The 18,246-nt window shown below is 43.8% G+C and overlaps 1 protein-coding gene across 18 annotated transcripts; it reads right to left on the bottom strand.

Moving 5' to 3' along the window:
* Positions 1-1,054: 1,054 nt before the first annotated feature.
* elavl3 (ELAV like neuron-specific RNA binding protein 3) lies at positions 1,055-18,055 on the bottom strand. Of its 18 annotated transcripts, none has more exons than XM_020051125.3 (8): positions 17,607-18,055; positions 9,976-10,216; positions 9,724-9,827; positions 7,569-7,722; positions 7,064-7,289; positions 6,858-6,911; positions 6,403-6,441; positions 1,055-5,532 (listed from the first exon to the last, which is right to left on the bottom strand). In XM_020051125.3, exons 1-8 carry the CDS (start codon positions 17,613-17,615, stop codon positions 5,184-5,186), a joined length of 1,176 nt encoding a protein of 391 aa, XP_019906684.1. In that variant the 5' UTR covers positions 17,616-18,055; the 3' UTR covers positions 1,055-5,183. The 18 variants fall into 18 exon arrangements, with proteins under 18 accessions (XP_019906684.1, XP_019906683.1, XP_019906686.1 ...); XM_020051124.3 differs by having other exon boundaries at positions 7,064-7,292; positions 17,607-18,054; XM_020051127.3 differs by having other exon boundaries at positions 1,055-5,511; positions 7,064-7,292; positions 17,607-18,054.
* Positions 18,056-18,246: the final 191 nt, after the last annotated feature.

The raw sequence follows: 18,246 nt of genomic DNA, 5'->3' as shown, positions 1-18,246 counted from the left end.
GTCCAGGCTCCTATCTGGAGCCTGCAATAGGCCACACCCCTGTCCCAGGCCCCGCCCATGTCCTTACTGACACTCCCCAGGGGTTCTCAGACGGAAAAACAAGACTGTGATTAGATTAAATAATCAAAAGGTTTTCATTGAACAAGACAAACAGAACACAGGCAGTAAAGGCATAACATCTAGCACACAGCATGTATGTTTATACACTTCAATTAGTTAAATATAGCAGTGCATTCTTTGACTATGGAGAACATTTCCAAATCGTACTTCTAAAGCTGTTTTTTAATCTATTTGTTCCCTTTTAAGAAAAGAAATGGTGTAACCACAATTTTGGCAAACTTAAAATCTTTTAAACTTGCAAATATAATGAAATAAACCATAAATATACACAAAACATACTTTATACGAGGCAATAATAATAATAAATAGTTTTTAAGTTAACAATAAGTTAAAACTACAAGCTTAAAGTCGCCCAAATAATACAAGTTTGTTGGCGCTATCTTGAATTTTTTCTGTTTAAATTATTTATGTTGCAACAAAAGCTACCACAGACTTTTACAAACACAATTGAACACATTTTGATTGAAATAAAATTCTAACTAAGTCTAAAATCTGCATACACCATAAGAACTGCAACTAATTAAATAATGGAATAAAAATCATAAAAGGTTTACTCAATCAAAGCAACCAAATAAAACGTTTGACCCATGTGTGTCCTATATGGCAACGTCAACAACACGAATACGCTACGTTAACATGTGAGTCTTGATATGTAAAAGAAAATCAATAAATTACAGGAAAAATTATATTCTGAAATCGACATGGGCTAAAACTGATGATATATTAGACAGTATCCCTTTCAAGGTATTTTCAATTACATTGCTCTTTTTTATTTCACCCAATAATAATATGTAGTTACTTTTAGCTTGCATGTTTAGAGCACTAATCCGGGGCTGAGGAAGGGATTATGGACATTTTCAGAGATCAGAACTCTCTATCCGTGCTTGTTAGATTCTCTTTAATGAATCGGTGCATTAACACTTGTTTCTTTACATTTGATCCTTTCGCTATTTCCGCAAACCATTTCAGTGTGACGTTTAATTTCTTTTTCTTTTAAAAAATATATATATCTTTTTGTTCTCAGTCAATATAAAAACAAAGCACATTGCACTTACTGTTCCATAGGAAAGTTTTTTTGTCTTTTTAAATGATTATTTATTTACTGTTGCTCAAGCGGTGCAGTACATTTGTCTCCTGCCATTGTCCTTGACTCTCTACCATATGGAGGTGTGGGAAAAGAGGGTCTCTGTATTGACTGTGTATGATGGGTCAGTTTGTTGTTGTTCTAGGATGTTGCTGTAGCCTAGGCCCTGTTGTTGTTCTAGGATGTTGCTGTAGACTAGGACCTGTTGTTGTTCTAGGATGTTGCTGTAGCCTAGGCCCTGTTGTTGTTCTAGGATGTTGCTGTAGACTAGGACCTGTTGTTGTTCTAGGATGTTGCTGTAGCCTAGGCCCTGTTGTTGTTCTAGGATGTTGCTGTAGACTAGGACCTGTTGTTGTTCTAGGATGTTGCTGTAGCCTAGGCCCTGTTGTTGTTCTAGGATGTGGCTGAGGCTTAGGACCTATTGTTGTTGTTCTAGGGTGTGGCTGAGGCTTAGGACCTGTTGTTGTTGTTATAGGATGTGGCTATAGCCTAGAACCTGTTGTTCTAGGGTGTGGCTTTAGCCTAGGCCCTCTTTTTGGTATAAGATGTAACTGAAGCCTAGGCCCTGTTGTTGGTCTAAGATGTGACAGTAGCCTAGGCCCTGTTGTTGTTCTGGGATGTGGCTGTAGACTGGGATCTGTTGTTCTTCTTATATGAGACTGTAGCCTAGGGCCTGCTGTTGTTTTAAGGTGTGGCTACAGCCTAGGATCTGTTGTTGGTCTAGTGTGTGGCTGTAGACTAGGGCCTGCTGTTGTTCTAAGGTGTTGCTATAGCCTAGGGTCTGTTGTTAGTTTAGGGGAGAGTAGACAACCCTGGACCTGGAGTGGTGAATTTAGGGCAATCACTGATCTTGTCTATTAGGTGCCTAGTTGGGACAAAATCCTGCATTACCAGCTTCACTCCAGGAACTGGGTTACCTGCCAATGGACTTTGGGTGTGTGGGGAACTGGTCTGGAACCTTACTTCATATCACCAGTTTGACTACTATCTTCTGTTCCCAAGATTGAATGCAAATGTGTTAATGTGCTCCCTAGTATAGGCACACCCTGGGGAAGGTAGGGGTGGGGTAGAGCTAGATGATGGCATGGTTTCAATGTACGCCCATATTTGTTTGTTTGTTTGTTTGTTTTGATCGGGCATGCCAACTATATCCAACCAGGGCACGCTAGGAAATGAAATGGTCAGAGTTAGAGAGAGGCCAGCGGTGTAATGATGGAGAAGCATCGGGTTAAGCTGAAGCTCTGCTTTCATACTCCGGTATACTGGATTCATATGTTAAGAGCATGGTGTGAATATTACATAATTAAGGATCAAGAGACACTTGATATGACAGTGTGTTTGTTAACGGAAAGTTTAACCGTTTTTCAACATTGTAGTAAGTTTGTGGTAAGCACCTGTGCAAATGGGCTAAATGATATGTATTTACTTAACAGATGTTAACCATAAGATATTAGTCCATTCTGATATAATTTGATATGAGAACAAAATATTTCTGCAAGCTCTAGTGGAATTTTAAATTATAAGGGATCTTAAAGCAATAAATGATAAAAGTTTATAGAAAGATTATTATGGGAACAGTTATTCTAGACTGAATTATTCCTTATTGATACACATATTCAATCAAATTCTTTGGCTAAATCTTAATTGAAATATACCTAATAATTTGTTTTTGAAAGGACGCTTCTATGAGAATCTGCTTCAAGCCTTTCTGATTCAAACCAGCCCAATGTGTCAGTGAGAACAAATCTTTGGGCCTGCCTGACAGTCTCTACTGCATAATCATTGAAGCGACACTGGCTGTATGCAACGTCTGACCATTGGTATTGCAGATGTGTGTAAAATTGAATTCAACGAATTGGTTCGTGTCATTTGTTCTCCTACTATTTCAACAGTGTGTTTATACATTGTGGTTGAAAAAGTAAGGTTGCGTGAGAAAACATTTTTCTTTGTCCCCCTTCCCTCGACCTCCACCCGTACACCACATGCACGCTTCCCCCTCTCCCTCAAAGATGAAGGGGTTAAGAATACATCCATGCGGTGTCCCAACTTAAGAATCTGTAAAAATTCAGCACACAGTCTTGTTCTTCTGTATGTATAAAAACAGATTTGTCTTTAAAGTAATCGTTTCAAAGAGATGGTTGTCCTCTTTGGATAACACAGCGTTATTTTTAAAAAGGAAATATTTCTTGAACACGCTGGCCCTCACGTAATCTGTGCGGATGTCTTTATATTGTCAGACTATCTCTCCCCAAGAAACATTTTGAGTCAGACTTTTTTAACAGGCAGTCACCAGGACAGGTTGTATGCTATTGTTACATTTTAATCTAGGGGGCCTTAAATTAAGATTTTGATTTGCTTATCATTTGAAAACTAATGTAGTAATGCCGATCAGATGTCTTGCAAAACAACAGCAACTCTTTTTGAGTTGCCAGTGGGAAATATACAGTCACATGTCACAGTTTGTTTCTGCAGACGTGATTTCTTCTATTTCAACGGGGCAGACAGAGTTTGTATTTGATTGAAACTGATTCTCAGGAGCTTCGGGTGTGATATGAGTGGTCTGAATGAAACTGTGGAATGTTCCGCTAACTGAGGACAAGATAAAACACAGTCTCACCCTCTGGCGCTCAGTGAGGAGATATAACTGCTCAGACACATGACCTAATGTCAACCCTAGTCAAAAATACAGTGTTTTCAATCTGTCCCATGCACAATTGTGACATCGAGCCCAGGTGTAGCCAGGTCAATAACATCCATGGAATTGTAAAAACCTTCTCATTCACTTGGAAGAGTGTTGTCGTACTGTGTCTGGTTGGGCGTTCGGTAAAGTGGCTTTGTGATTTGGTGAAATGACTTTGCTCTAAACTCACAGTCCCCAGTCTCTAAGAGAATTGTACACTGTCTCCATGGGAACATTAGCTATGGCAATGCTCTACGTTGTTCCCATAAGAAAGCTCTGTTTGGGGGTGGAATCCATTTTACTCTCTAAATATAAAAGCCAGTGTGAAAAAATACAGGGAGGTTATTGGTTGTCAATGTGTTCAGTATTCTAATAGTGTTCTTCCCTGACATGGCTGACACTGGACGAGGGGCTGTGTGTTTCTGTGGTGAAAGTGACTGTCTGTTGTGTAGTCAGGGTGGGATTCTTACATCCTTCAGGCTGCTTGTTTTTGTGACCACTATCTGTTCAGTTTAGTAACTTAAATCATATTGGATCTGACCTTAACAGGGTAGAGAAACTGCCCCAAAGCTAGGCAGAACCTACCTAATGTAGAGCCAGGAAACAGTAGTCAAAGTTTCTAGAAAATGCGTACATACTTGGCTATAATAACCACCTTAAATATTGAATATATAGTTATATTTTAATATACGTATATAAGAGAACACTGTTTTTTATTAATTTTCTTTGATCTAAAAAAAATCACTGATTCAAAATGCCCAAGTGTATAAAAGTGACTACACCCTCTCCAGCAAGATAATGGGAGAGTTGGTGGGGTAAGAGTTTTGGGGTTTAAATTGCACATATTTATAGTTCATTTTGATTTTTGATTATTTTGTTTTAGCAGTTTTTGTCATTATTTGCCTGAATTCAATCAAAGCACTCAGCACACATTCTCTGTCACATTCGTTAGACTGTCTCCCTCACTGAGGCCTCTTACCCCCACCCTCACAGACCAACTGCCCAACGCGCCCCTACTAATTCAATACAGGCAAACGTAGGGAAGGACTAGCATGTCGTGTAAAGAGAAAAGAAAAACTCTACTAGTGTATTTGTTTGAAACTCTGACTGCGTGTGTGTATATAGGTATGTCTGACAGTGTCTGCATGTCATAGTGTGTGTGTGTGGGTGTGTGTGGGTGTGTGTGGGTGCGTGTCAGAGAGAGACTCAGTCCAGGCCCATGTAGGGTGATGGTCACAGGGAGCTCAGGGTCGCCCCCTGCTGGCTGAAGGAGCTGACGTGAGCTAGCGACACTTCCTCTCAGGCCTTGTGCTGCTTGCTGGTCTTAAAGGAGACCTGCAACACGCGGTCTCCCAGGCGGTAGCCATTAAGACTGGCGATGGCCATGGCCGCCTCGTCGTAGTTGGTCATGGTGACAAAGCCGAAGCCCTTACATTTGTTGGTGGTGAAGTCACGGATGACCTTGACATTTGTGACGGCGCCGAAGGGCCCGAACAGCTGCCACAGGACGCTCTCATCCGCCTCCGGCGACAGATTGTACACGAAGATGCACCAGCCGGCTCCGGTGGGCCCGGTCAAGTTGACTCCCGCCAGGCTGGTCATGCTGTCAATGGTGATCGGGGAGAACCTAGGGAGGAGAGAAGGGGAACTACCATGGGTGTCATTCTGAAGTTCCGCACAGCAGTCAGCTCTATATACCGGCCATGTGTCTGTAGTTGTGATTGAGAAGGCTTTGTAGTCGCAGGGGCATGGAGTCTGTCTGGGGAGTGTCACCCGATCAATCTCCATGCCAACTGTCTCTGCGGTGAGGACACGAGTGTATGTGTGTGCAGGGCGCCTCAGCGATTACAAACGACCTGCTTCCACACATAACGACACACAGTGTGCTTCTACTGGATGACACAAACACCCACAAGTTCTGCATATTTTAGGAATGGTCTCTGCTGACCAAAGCCTCTGCAAAATTTGACACAGAAGTCACAATGTTCGACAGAAACACAATATTGAACAAAACACAGAAACCTAGAAAAGGGATGAAAGCAAATCCTAAGAAAATCATAGGAAAACTGGAGCAAACAGAAGAAGAAGAAGAAGACGCAAACGCAATCTGGTATGTCCATGCTGGTGGAAAAAAGGGACATTAAAGCAAAACCGAAACTAATAATGTTAGTTCATAAAGAAATACATACAAATCAGTTCCATTACGTACTCAAACCAAAAGAAAGAACCAAAAGGTTATAAACAAAGCCATGCCAGAATACCCTGCTGTTTGAAATTCCTACACACTGCTCAGAATGTTTACAGGTATTATATTGTCTGCACTAGTTGTTGCATAACTACTCAGTTCGATGGGCAGTGTGAACAGGGAATTAGGGGAATATCCGTTCAACGGGATTGCAGCAGGTGGTATTCCGGGCACTTTGTTTGAAGTTTGTTTTTAGGCATGGATGCTTTGGTTTTATAATTTATTTGTATATATATTATTTTTTTTTACACAAAGTACACCTTTGGCATTTACCTCTTGACTCCGTAGCTGGCGTTTAGTAAATTGTCGAGTCTGCAACGCAAGAGGGAGAAATGAAGGGGGTGGAGACATTAGTTGTGAGGTCTGAGAGAAGGCCTTTTAACATGCTGCTCCTGCTTCTCCGCCAGCTGTCCTCCAGAGGGCGACCTTCGCTTCCTTCCCTTCCCTGTACTGTGCAGAGGAGCCTACTGTCTGCCTTTCCCAACAGCACCCACCACACAGACACGCACCGCTTAGCCCTAGCCAACCACAACAGCGCAATAGGAATATCAGTTTGTTAGTGTGCAGAAAAGAAAGTGTGTGTATGTATGTGCTTGTTGAAGTGCATTGTCTGATTAATTTGAATCTCATCTTGAAATTTTGTTCATCTTGTTTAGTCGATGTTGTTATTTGACTGGTTTGGAGCACTTTGCTTTGACTTGTGCTTTGATAAACTGGGGGTCTCTTACATTGGTTTTGTGCTGTTATTTGGATCTGGTCCCTTTCCAAACGGAGGGATGAGGCTGCAGTTTAAAAGAAAGTCAAGAAAAAGAGAGAGAGAGGGAGAGAAAGAGAGGAAGGTGAGCGAGCGCCGTGGTGCTCGTTCCAGCAGGTGTGTCAGGGCAGAGCAGGGATTGGGTGCTAGTGGCCGAGGGGGCGTGGCTGGGGGAAGTACCTGAAGCGTTGGGTCTGATGGTGCAGCGGGCCAGTGTAGCGGCGTGCAGCGGTCTGGTACAGCTGGGTGAGCAGCGCCTGGCCCGTCTTCTGGCTGGGGTTGTTGGCGAACTTCACTGTGATGGGCTCGGCCGCTCCCAGAGGCTTCTGTCCGTTCAGGCCCTTGATGGCCTCCTCTGCCTCGTTCCGCTTGTCAAACCGGATGAATCCCACTCCTCGCGATATACCTGCTCCGGGGTCAAAAAGCAGGCCAATGTTAGCACCTGGGCGGGCCATGACCGTGATGTGGTCCCGTGACATGGACAGGGTTATTCTAGGTTAGCGTAGGTTATAGACAGACGAGTTAGAGTTACACTAGAGTATGGGTAGCCAGAACAGGGCGAAGATAGGTTATGGGTATTTAAAGTAGCTTTTTGGGGAAGATTATGGGTAGTTGAATTGGGGTTAAGGTAGGTTGTGGATAGTTAGGGGGGGTCAGTTGTGCCAGAAGTGATTTAAGGCTGTACCTGTGACCTGGTCCACCAAGATGCGGGAGGTGATTATGCGCCCATACTGGGAAAACAGCTGCTCCATGTCCTTCTGGCTCATGGTCTTCGGTAGGCCGCTCACATACAGGTTGGCATCACGGATAGACGCTGAGCTTGGCCGGGCGTACGATACCTATGGCACGTGAGAAAAACTCACTTAACTGGGAATGTATATTTCTTTGCTGTTAGGTATTTTTCTATTTACAGCAGTGACCTGGGGTCAATCAGGTTTAACTGTCTCGCTCAGGGAGTGAGGGACAGGATCTTTCACCGACGACCTTTCCCTTACTGGTCCAACGCTCTCTACCACCAGACCACTCACCCACCCCATATATACCAACTGTTAATATATCGAAGCGGCGTCCTAACTTTACTGCAGAGGCATTCATATACCAGTTACAAGCAGCGCAGATGTGCCAGGCAGACAGTCTGATAGGTACAGAGTCAACGCATTGTTGGGAGTGGTGCGTCTGTGTGTGATGCGAGAGGGTGAGAGGGAGCGGATAGGGAGGTGAGAGGGAGCGGAGAGGGAGGTGAGAGGGAGCGGAGAGGGAGGTGAGAGGGAGCGGAGAGGGAGGTGAGAGGGAGCGGAGAGGGAGGTGAGAGGGAGCAGAGAGGGAGGTGAGAGGGAGTGGAGAGGGAGGTGAGAGGGAGCGAGGGGTTGACAGGGATAGGCCGATCTCCCTTCCCTCTTTCCTTTGTTCCTAGCCTCCAGGGAGAGGAGCTCCACTGACGCCCAGTTAAAATGGATCACAAGATACAAGGCAGCGTCTCCGACAGCCAACTGCCTAAAACACCCTCTCCTGATCACAGAAACAACACACGCTGTGTCAGAAATGAATGTGTTTCCATTTAAATGCAGGAGATTTTAGTTAAACAGTGAGTGAACATTTTGATTGAGATGTGCAGACAATACTGAATATCACATGCTACGGATACATTTTACCAACGGATGTGTGTGTGTGTGTGATGCAGTGATTTGGGGTGTGGGGGGTACCCTATAATTAACCTTCTCCTTGTCTCTTCCACAGTGCAGATGGTGCCTGCAGTCCATATGGCCTCTAATCCTGTCATTGGTATTCTGCTCTCTGAGCTAGCCCTACCCTTTACTGCTCCGGTCACTTCATCCATCCCTCCCCTCATCCATCCCCTCATCCATCCCCTCATCCCTCCCTCCCTCCCTGACAATTTACAATTATTTCACGGAAATATGACATTTGCTTGGCCATTATTTGGGAGCGTATTGTAAATGAAGAAAAGGGTATAACATTAATACATTCGTCAAACAAGCTCTGCTGACTATATTAACGATTGCAAACTGTGAACGGTTTAACAACAGCAATATCAACAACTTTAATGGTAACAATTGTAATATTACATCACATTTAACATCAACACAATTCAGACATTTTCTTTCATTTGTACTGGTCCAATCAGTTTGGTTTCATATCATGAACAGAAGTAATCATGTAACAGTGCCACCTAAATATATTTTACTTGTACAATAATCTTCCCAAATAATATTTTACAAAATGTTTCGCCACATGTCTGAACAAAACCTGAGGTCCCACCCAATGCTGCTGGCTCTTTCGGGGTCATGTTTTTACTAAGTCTGCACTTCATCCCGATCTTTGATCTTCTTTGATCAGGTGGGGACTGGACGGAGGGATAAAGTAGTGTTTAATCTGCTCCCTTCCTCCCCTAGCTCACTCCTCCCCCTACCGTTCCTCCCCCATCCATATTGGGGACAAAGAAGCCCCCCTAATTAGGCCAGATTGTAGGCAGATGGGGGAGCCTGGACTGACCCGCATGCCCCACAGTGAGAGTCCTTGATTACATTTCCATCACAATCGTCTCTGCATGCTGCAAGCCTTTTGCTTTCTGACCTCCGCTCTCCCTCTCTCCTCCTCCTCTCCCTGTCGCTTTTCTTCCTCTGCTCACTTCCTTTGTTCTGGCGACCACTCCCTTCTGCCTCTCCTCCTGTTGGAACCTCCTCCCCCCCTCTGTCCCGTCTGTCTCGGCCACTCCCTCTACCGTCCTTTCTTTCAGTGGATGTCTGCCTTTCTGCTGCTCTCCTCAGTGAATTGAACACAGAGAGGAAGCTAAAACGCAGGAAGTGAAGAGATGCTCTTACCTTGATTGTTTTGGTCTGCAGTTTCAGACCATTCAGCGTGTTGATGGCCTTGTCCGCATCATTGGGGTCCACATAGTTCACAAACCCGTAGCCCAAACTCTGGCCTGTTTGGTCGAAAACACACATGCATATTGGTCCTTAAGGAAGTGTTTTTGCAGCATAATAACTGTATCTACAGGTACATACTGCATGTAACTGTCAGTCCACCAACTACAATGAGATTTTGTTTGTCTGTCTATTCATCAACTGTACCTGCTGAAGCATCATGAATACCTGTAATCTTGTCTCGGACCAGCTTGCAGGATTCAATCTCTCCAATGCTACCAAACAGGCTCTTGAACTCCTCCTGGGTCATGTTCTGAGGCAGGTAGTTGACGATCAAGTTGGTCTTGCTGTCGTCTGTGGCACCGTTGGTGCTGATGACTGGCCCGTTGGGCAGACTGGTTCCGCTTGGGCCGTTGGACACCTGGGTTTCCATGGTGCTAATTATCTGCTGAGGAAAAGGGAGGATTTAGAACCCTGTGCACAGATAATATAGCGTCGAGTAATAACCCCAATGGAGCCAGGTTCAACAATACAAGGTTAAGACAAGAGGGATTCTAATATCCCAGAATTCTTTGTGCAACTGTTCAGTACGGAACCATCTTCGGCGTTCCGTGCGGTTGGGAGTGAATGGTAGCAATTCACGAAATTAACACAATTTGAATTCCTTTCAGTGAACTACTCCACAAAATATGGGGAAGCATAACCGCTAAACTGACATTTAATGAATTTAGGCGTGAACAGCCCGTTCAAAGCCCCACATCCGAACCACTGGTCACGTTTTCCATCACTACTCAGTGGTTCCATCAAGTGGTTTTTCCAACGCGTCCTCGGTGGAAACCCTCGCTGTGTTAACCTTGGTGCCGTTGAGACGAGCACTGGGGGACTGGTGCTGGTGCAGTTAGCAGGCCTGTAACATGCAGACAATGAATGTCCGCTCTGTCGGCTGGGGGGGGGGGGGGGGGCGGACATCAGCTGAGGGGGCGGAAAGATGCGAGGCAGTGATAGCAGTAGTCTTCACACAGAACCACTCTCTCTCCACCCCCCCCCACCCCACCCCACCCCCCCCATCTGCCTTTGGCCCTGCAGATGTCACAGTTCTATCTAGCTTGTCCTCCTCCCATCCCCCAACCTCCATCCCTCCACAGGGTCAAACAGTGCTGCATCATTACTGGGTCCTCTAAGTATTGGTAGTGGTGGCAGGGCAGGTGGTGTGATGGGCCTTGTGTGTGTGTGTGTGTGTGTGTGTGTGTGTGGGAGGGGTGGGGGGGGCAAACAAAAGGGAAAGTGACATTGCTCAGTCCTAACATCTCTGAAGGCTTTTATGTAGCAACGGGAGAGTTCAATACAACCACAACAAAAACCTGTGTTTTATTGTTATCTCGCCTTTAAGTGCTAGAATCAGACTTGTTTGTGCAAGTGGATGGAATGACTGAGTGTGTATTTTTCCCTACTGTGTTTATGTCTTTGTGTGTTGCTCTTGAGTAAACCATGTTGCTTAATTTGACCCATGGGGGATGCTCATCATGGAACAGCTGTGTGTGTGTGTTTGTGTGTGTGTGTGTGCGCGCGCGTGCCCGTGTGTGTGTGTGTGTTTGTGTGTGGGTGCGTGTGCAGAATCAAAACTTCCCACTGTGTTTACTTTTTTTCTACGCTCGTCTCATACATTCAACCTCTCCTCCCTCCCACTATTTCGCCTAAAATAAAACTCTGACATAAATTTGTTGACATGAGCTCGTAAACAAGCAAGTAGTACAATGTGGCCACTATTCTAGTGGTTCTACCTAAACTGATGCAAATCTGAATATGGGTGGTTTAAATGTTTTCTAGCATTCAAGCTGTAGTCTGTGAGTGTGTCTGGAAGTGGACAGGCCTTAGGCTGTTGGATATTATGGGGTTCTCTATGACTAACTATCTCTAACAACAATGCTTCTAAAGGCCTCCCGGTGATTTATTTACGTGAGATTCTATATTAACAGCAGCATTTTTTTTTGGGGGGGGGGGGGGGGGGGGGGGGTATAGCCTATGTTGGTCTTTTTCCTATTTCATGGCATCTGTGTTTTCTTTTGATGTTAATCCTCTGAACTTAACACAGCAGACTGAACAGTGTCTTCTATGGACATATTACTCTAAAAGCATTCGCCGCTTTGATGATATTCCCCAAGCCCTATTGTAGCTCTAGTGTCCCCATCTTGCCCCCCCCCCCCCATGCTTCTGTCTACCCAGCTCTCTCCTCTCTCTAACCTGATTTCTGCCTTGAGCTGTACCTCTAGCCACGTTGCCCAGGTAACTGCGGCTTCAAGACTTGCTAATGGCTGACTGACTTTTAGTGTGTGTGTGTGTGTGTGTGTGTGTATGGGGGGGTGGGGTATGTCTGTGACAGTCAGGCAGAAAAACAGAGAGAACGAAAAAAAGTCAATCTCTATTTGGCGTTTTTTTTCTTCTTCTTTTTGCTTGATGTATTAATTTTCAATGGCTTTGTGGAAGCAGAGAATATCTTTAAGTCAAACTGACATTGACAGGGGAAAAGCGTCAGAGAGGGAGCCGTAGCAGGGAAGGGAGTGAATTATGACAGACTAAAAATAAAACACTGCAAACACACACACACACACATCTAAGCAGCACCCTGCTTCGTGGACCAGCAATCTATCACAGAAATGTAATGAGCTGCGTTGGTGCAGACTAGAGCGGTAATATCTGCTGATCTTCAGGAATCCGCACAGACATTTAAAAAAAAAAAAAAAAAATAAATAGCTCTACACTACACTGTTCAAAGGTAATTCTTCATGCGTAATGAGGTAGGACAAACTGCACACTTAGGTGTGACGAACTGCTACATGCAATGCATCCATAACTGTGTCACCATGTAAGACAAAAGAAATGTGAATCTGCCCCAGAACTGACAATGTATTAGGGCCTTGTTGCACAGAGACCCAGATTCCTTAATGTGGCCGACCAGGCAACCACAGTGACAAGTTGTGAAGTTATATAATTCACAGGCTCAGTGGGTACGGTCTGGCCACAGACACGCAAAGAGAAAGACAAAAAACATCCAACGTCGCACTGAGATCTCCAATGCAAACATGTAGGAGGATGACAAACAGAACATTTATGATGCTACAAATAGATTTAGAACCAGGAATGTTACCCTTTGAAAATTAGATGAGGGGAAAATAGAAAATGCATCAGCAACAATACCCAAGTACTCAACATGGCAATGATTCAGACAATAACCCATCTGGCAATAGATAAAGGCCAAATAAACCCACCTCTGAGAGGGATATATAGGCTAATTCTTTGTATCAATTCTGTTGCTATTCATGATGAATGACAACAAAAAGAATAACCCCTCGCAAACCCCCCCAACCATGTTGGATTTCTGCTGTTGGTTGGTCTAGCCCTTCTTCTGGTTCTGGCACTGGATGTGCCTTTCTTTTTCTATTTCTGGGACCTGAGAGACCTCCCTTAATATTTAATGGACTGCATCATCAGCAGCGCCTACACATAGACTCAGACTTGCACGCAAACAAGAGCCCAGAGCCCTGCCTCCCCACCTCTGTGCCTGCCGAGTGGAGCCGGCGCCGCGCACAGACCACCTACACTTCTACTTCTCAATTTGCGAAACACAGCAACGTTACACGACACGAATGGAAACGCAGGCCCTGACTGCACTGTCTTCTTGAAATGACGGTTCGCCTGGTCGTGCTTCCCCACAGAGGGTAACATTGGTCCTCAGAAAGAAGCAGCAGTCAGCCACACGGTGTTCATTCTCTCCTATGTCAAGTCCCAATAAAGGTCAGCAAGTGATGTGATTGGATTTGCCAGAAGACTTGGGCTTGGCTGAGATACGATGGGGTTTTATATGCAAAACCTCGGATTTTTCTAACAACTGAAACAGAATAGAGATTCATACGATGCAGTCAGGAACGCCGTGCACATTTTAAATAGGGAGCTGGTATTATATTCATCTGATGACGTCTACTGTGCTTGGCATCTATTTATTTTTATGTTTTGCCGGAAAACATTTCTGGCATAAAATATTGTTTTTCATGTTGTAACCCAGCATGTGGCAGCATTGAATAAATACCAAACATTATCTTTTTGCAAAGAATGGGAGGTCACAAGGAGGCCTCAAAGATCTAAACACTGAAATGGGGAACCAAGTTGCTGCTACACACACCTCCTGTTGATGCTACCACTGGTGACAACACAGTGGTCATTCATGGGTGATGTCACACTACTGGAAGTCATGGAAAATAACCTCTCTGAGTCTCTGAGTGAGTTACGGAGAGAGAGAGAAAAAGGAAATATGTCAAAGAAATTCTATGTTATTTAAAGTGTTGGATTATTTTCCTTAAAAAAAAACTTTCGAGGTACAATACAAGTAAAATTATAATTGGATTAGTCTCATTTCAGTAACTTGAGTACCAAAATACATTTGAAAATCAAATTTCATGGAACCCCCAAAGACACAGGATTGACTGAAGTAAGGTTTAGCTATGGCACAGCTGAAGAGAATGGCCTCGTTTTTGACTGCTTCTTTTTCTCTTTCTCGTTCCTTGTTTCTAAAATATACATCAATACACTCTTTTTGGAAGGCCTGAATCACATGTGAATGCAAGGCTGGGGTTGTAAATGGGCCTTCTAAATAACACAGATTACAGGATTATCCTAAACAAAAGGCATTAGCCACACTCTCTGCAGCTTAAAGGATCATGGTGGCAGCTGTAAAACAACAGGACAACACGAGTCAAAGCCCAACACTCAAAACCTACAGTAGATGGAACTAGTTAAGAACCAACCTCATTTCGTAATAATTCACACTTTGTTATCTTTAAATATTTCACTACAAAGATGTAGTATTTCTAATAATTTCCACCTTTTCCTAGGACACACATTCATAAGACACGTTGTGTGTGTAGCTTTCGTTGAAACCACGGGTGCTATCCAGAGTGCTGAAGAAGGGAGTGGCTTTCAGGCGAATCCGTTTGAAGCCAGAATGCAATGACCAAGTCATCTAGTCTTTTCTATAACATTTAAAGACACTTCATTTGCTTTTTGACACGCATTTAAGAATATTACCTTTTGGGCTATAATGCAGAACGTGTTCTGCCCTAACATTATTATTTTTATATATTTACCATTTCTCCAATTCTAATGAAAACAAGACGTGCGCTCTGTAGAAATTCACAAACCCAGGCGCCTTTTGCTGAATAAACGTATTGAAACAACCAAACAAAAGAGACACCCGTTCCTCCTCTTCTCGCGCGCAGAGACTATGGCAGCACTATGAATATTAATGTAAACAGTAGCGCTTTGTGTCGTGGCCAGGGGCTGCAGGACGCTCCGGGAACAATGAAGGCAACAATTGCCAGCATAGTTTTCATCCAGTAAGTCAGTCATAAAACTTATTAAGACAATAATAATAATACATAAAAATAATAGTAATAAAATCTACCTAATAACGTTTTGGAGAATCAAATTACACATGATCCTTGCTCTGCTTAGCAGATCTATTTACTATGCTGTATTATTTCCACGACCACGGCTGTCAATTACTTCAAATTACGAGGACAGTAGGCCTGGCCTATACCATGGATGGCTTACGTAACAACATGGCAATTGAGGTCTCATTCGTATGTATGAGTCTATTTCAGTTCCCTAAAAGCCCGTCTTGAAAAATCAAATTTAGGCTATATCAATTTACACGAGATGTTGACAAATAGTCAATGTACATTTGTTAGACATTACCGGAAAATATACATACATGTAGTATTAATATAAAATTATTAACCTATAGCGTCCGTTTCTTATGGACTCGTTTACACTTAGTGGCCTCCGCTGTCTTTGTCCTTGAATCATGTAAGCGCCTCAGGAAGGTTATCTGACTCAACGGTTTTATTTGCTTGGCACTGCGGTACAGGCATGCTCGCGGAGGACTGCGGAACATGTGGATGGGAGCTATACGTGCATGACGCTGACTGGGCTCTGGGCCTGCCTGTTAACTCAGCTAAGGGCAAACACTGATAAAATGGAAATAGGCTTCTATTCAAAGGACAGCTAAACAAAATGGGGAGGGGTTGATATACTGTGGAATACTGATATAATTGCACAGCATCTGAAATATTAGACTCCTCAAAATAGCAGTTGTATCTTTTTCACTTACAAAGGCATGTTCTTGGTCGTGCTTTATTGTGTAGTCTAAAGGCCTACAGGGCTTTATTTTGGGCCTACAGGACACAGCACACAACACAGTAGGCTACCATAACCCTAGGCTAAATGGATTAGGAGATAATTTATGTTGGCCGATGTCGACACATTTTAATTTGTGTTTGTGGTTCAATGCAAAAAAACATTTCGTATCTCAGGTTAGGCTGTTATGTAGGATAGCCTATATAAGTTCTATTTGCATTTGTGACAAAAATGTAGACGAAAAAATGTAGGCATATAGCTTACTTAAATACATATAGTCCAATCATTGTATACAAAGCATAAATATAGCCCCTAAAATGTCAGTATTGATTCTCTTTTTTCTTAAGTTGCCATTACGACAGTTTTAATCAACCATGACAACAATGCAACGTTAAATAATCCCACCTGCTGACAGATATGAATTGGAGGCACCGCTATTAAGTCAATGGGACGGGGTGTTTGTTGAGATGAAAGCTTAGAGACCTAACGTCAACGCGTGCCATCATTAAGTGTTTGAGTCCAGCGGAGACACGCCCAATTCTGCTGTCGGCTATGAGCTAGGCTAATTTGTCAATAATTTGGCTACGTCTCACTTTCATCAAACAGGCGCGATTCAAATATGTTTTATTATTATACGCTACAAAATGTGTTTGTAAAAAGAAAACGCGAGCCTCCATCCTTTTTCTCGCGGCCTCTGAAATGTCCAGCCCATTTACTCGGTTGCATCGCAACGATAACCCTTAGGAATTTTGACTTGCCTGATTCAATCCAAACCAATGGATGCGTAATCTCTCTCCACCCCCCCACTCCACCCCCCACCCCCCTGAGTGACTCGACCTTTTTTTCCTTTGCCTTGCTGTCGATGGGCCCTCAACCTCCGAGGTTGTTTTGTCTCAGAAATCCGTCTCGAGCATCCTAGTGCTGCACCAGGCAGCGGAGGCAGAGAAAGACTTTCCTCCCCCATTGCTCTCTGCACAGCTCAGCAGCAAGAGCGGTACACGGCCTCAGCACCTTCTGCCCGCTAATCTCTTCCTTCTGACTTTTCAGCACTTCTTTTTATTCCTGCGGAATTCCGCTTCTTTCACTACCCTGCATCGTCACCTTTTTCGTATAAATGTGTGTACAACTGATGGATTTTTTATATAGGCTATTGGTTAATAGCCTTTGATAAAAATATGATTTATAAAAATGAAAGAAGAAAGCATTGTGCACTGCTTTGTCGAAGATACAGGCAGGGATGGATCCTCACCCAGGAAGCCGTGGCGCATCGCTCAGTATGACATTACTAATTGCCAGCATCGATCGTTAATCTTGTTAAGACAATATCCCATAACCGAGAAAGCTGCGTTATAAGCCTATTTAATCCACTAAATCGTATAAATATACTGAGTAATACAAGTGTGTTTTTACATAACAGCAATTTATAGCTAGCTTATCACACTATATACCGTGTTACATCACATGCAGTTATGTAGCCTACATAGTGCAGTATATTTAGTATTACTTTATGTATGTGTACATAAAAAAAAAATCTACTGGAAAACAAAGGGTCTTAGATTTTGAGGCTTCAAATTTTAGGCAATGCATGCTGCCACTGCAACAACATCCACCATCCTTGCAAATAGGAGAGAAAAAGGAGGCATACGTACAGTAACCATTCTTGACGTACAATGAGAGTGATCTAGGTCCTTCTTCGTTACGCAGGTCTTCAGGCCGGTAGGTTGAGTCGGTACTATTTTCTCTAGCCTTTATAGTAGCTGGGTTTACCTTACAGTGGCCGGTGTCCAAATCAAAAAGAAAAAAAAAAAGAAAAAAGGAAAAAAAGAGACAATGTTCACCAGGGGAATCTCAGCTCTAAGAGATTAGTAGGTGTCCTCTGTAGGATGAAAATGAGGAAAAAGGGGTTTTCTTCTTCAGGATGATGAGGAGGGAGAGCTTTCTCTCTGAGTGGCGTGGGCGATGGTTCAGAAAAAAGAGAAGCAGTGATCCCCAGTAGGGTGTGTCCAGGGGAGGGTGTTCTGGTTCGGCTGTGTTGTGTTGTGTGTGTGTAATATTCCCAGCTCCTCTCGCAGTCTCCTTCTGTGCCTCTGCTGCAATGTTCTTCTTTTATGCGTCCTCCTGGCAGGCAGAGCGCTCTCCTGATTGGCTAATTGTGCAGGGAGGGCACTACACGGCAGCCATTGCAATGTGCTCCTCTCCCATTATCCCCTTCAGGAGAGATCACCAAGAGCCCCCCTCTCTCCTCCATCTCACTGGCCCCCTCCCTCTCTCCATCTCCCTCCTCTGCCC

This window comes from Esox lucius, chromosome 11, assembly GCF_011004845.1.
Source record: "Esox lucius isolate fEsoLuc1 chromosome 11, fEsoLuc1.pri, whole genome shotgun sequence".
NCBI classification, from domain to species: domain Eukaryota; kingdom Metazoa; phylum Chordata; class Actinopteri; order Esociformes; family Esocidae; genus Esox; species Esox lucius.
Note: the sequence above shows the minus strand (reverse complement) of the source record. Positions and strands in the feature narration are given on the sequence as shown.

Excerpts from the sequence above, each read along its gene's own strand:
- elavl3 (XM_020051124.3), bottom strand. Across the intron at positions 9,828-9,975 it reads TATTCATGATGCTTCAGCAG|GCCAGAGTTTGGGCTACGGG; the intron begins GTACAGTTGATG and ends TCGACCAAACAG. Across the intron at positions 7,293-7,568 it reads CTTGGTGGACCAGGTCACAG|CAGGTATATCGCGAGGAGTG; the intron begins GTACAGCCTTAA and ends TTGACCCCGGAG.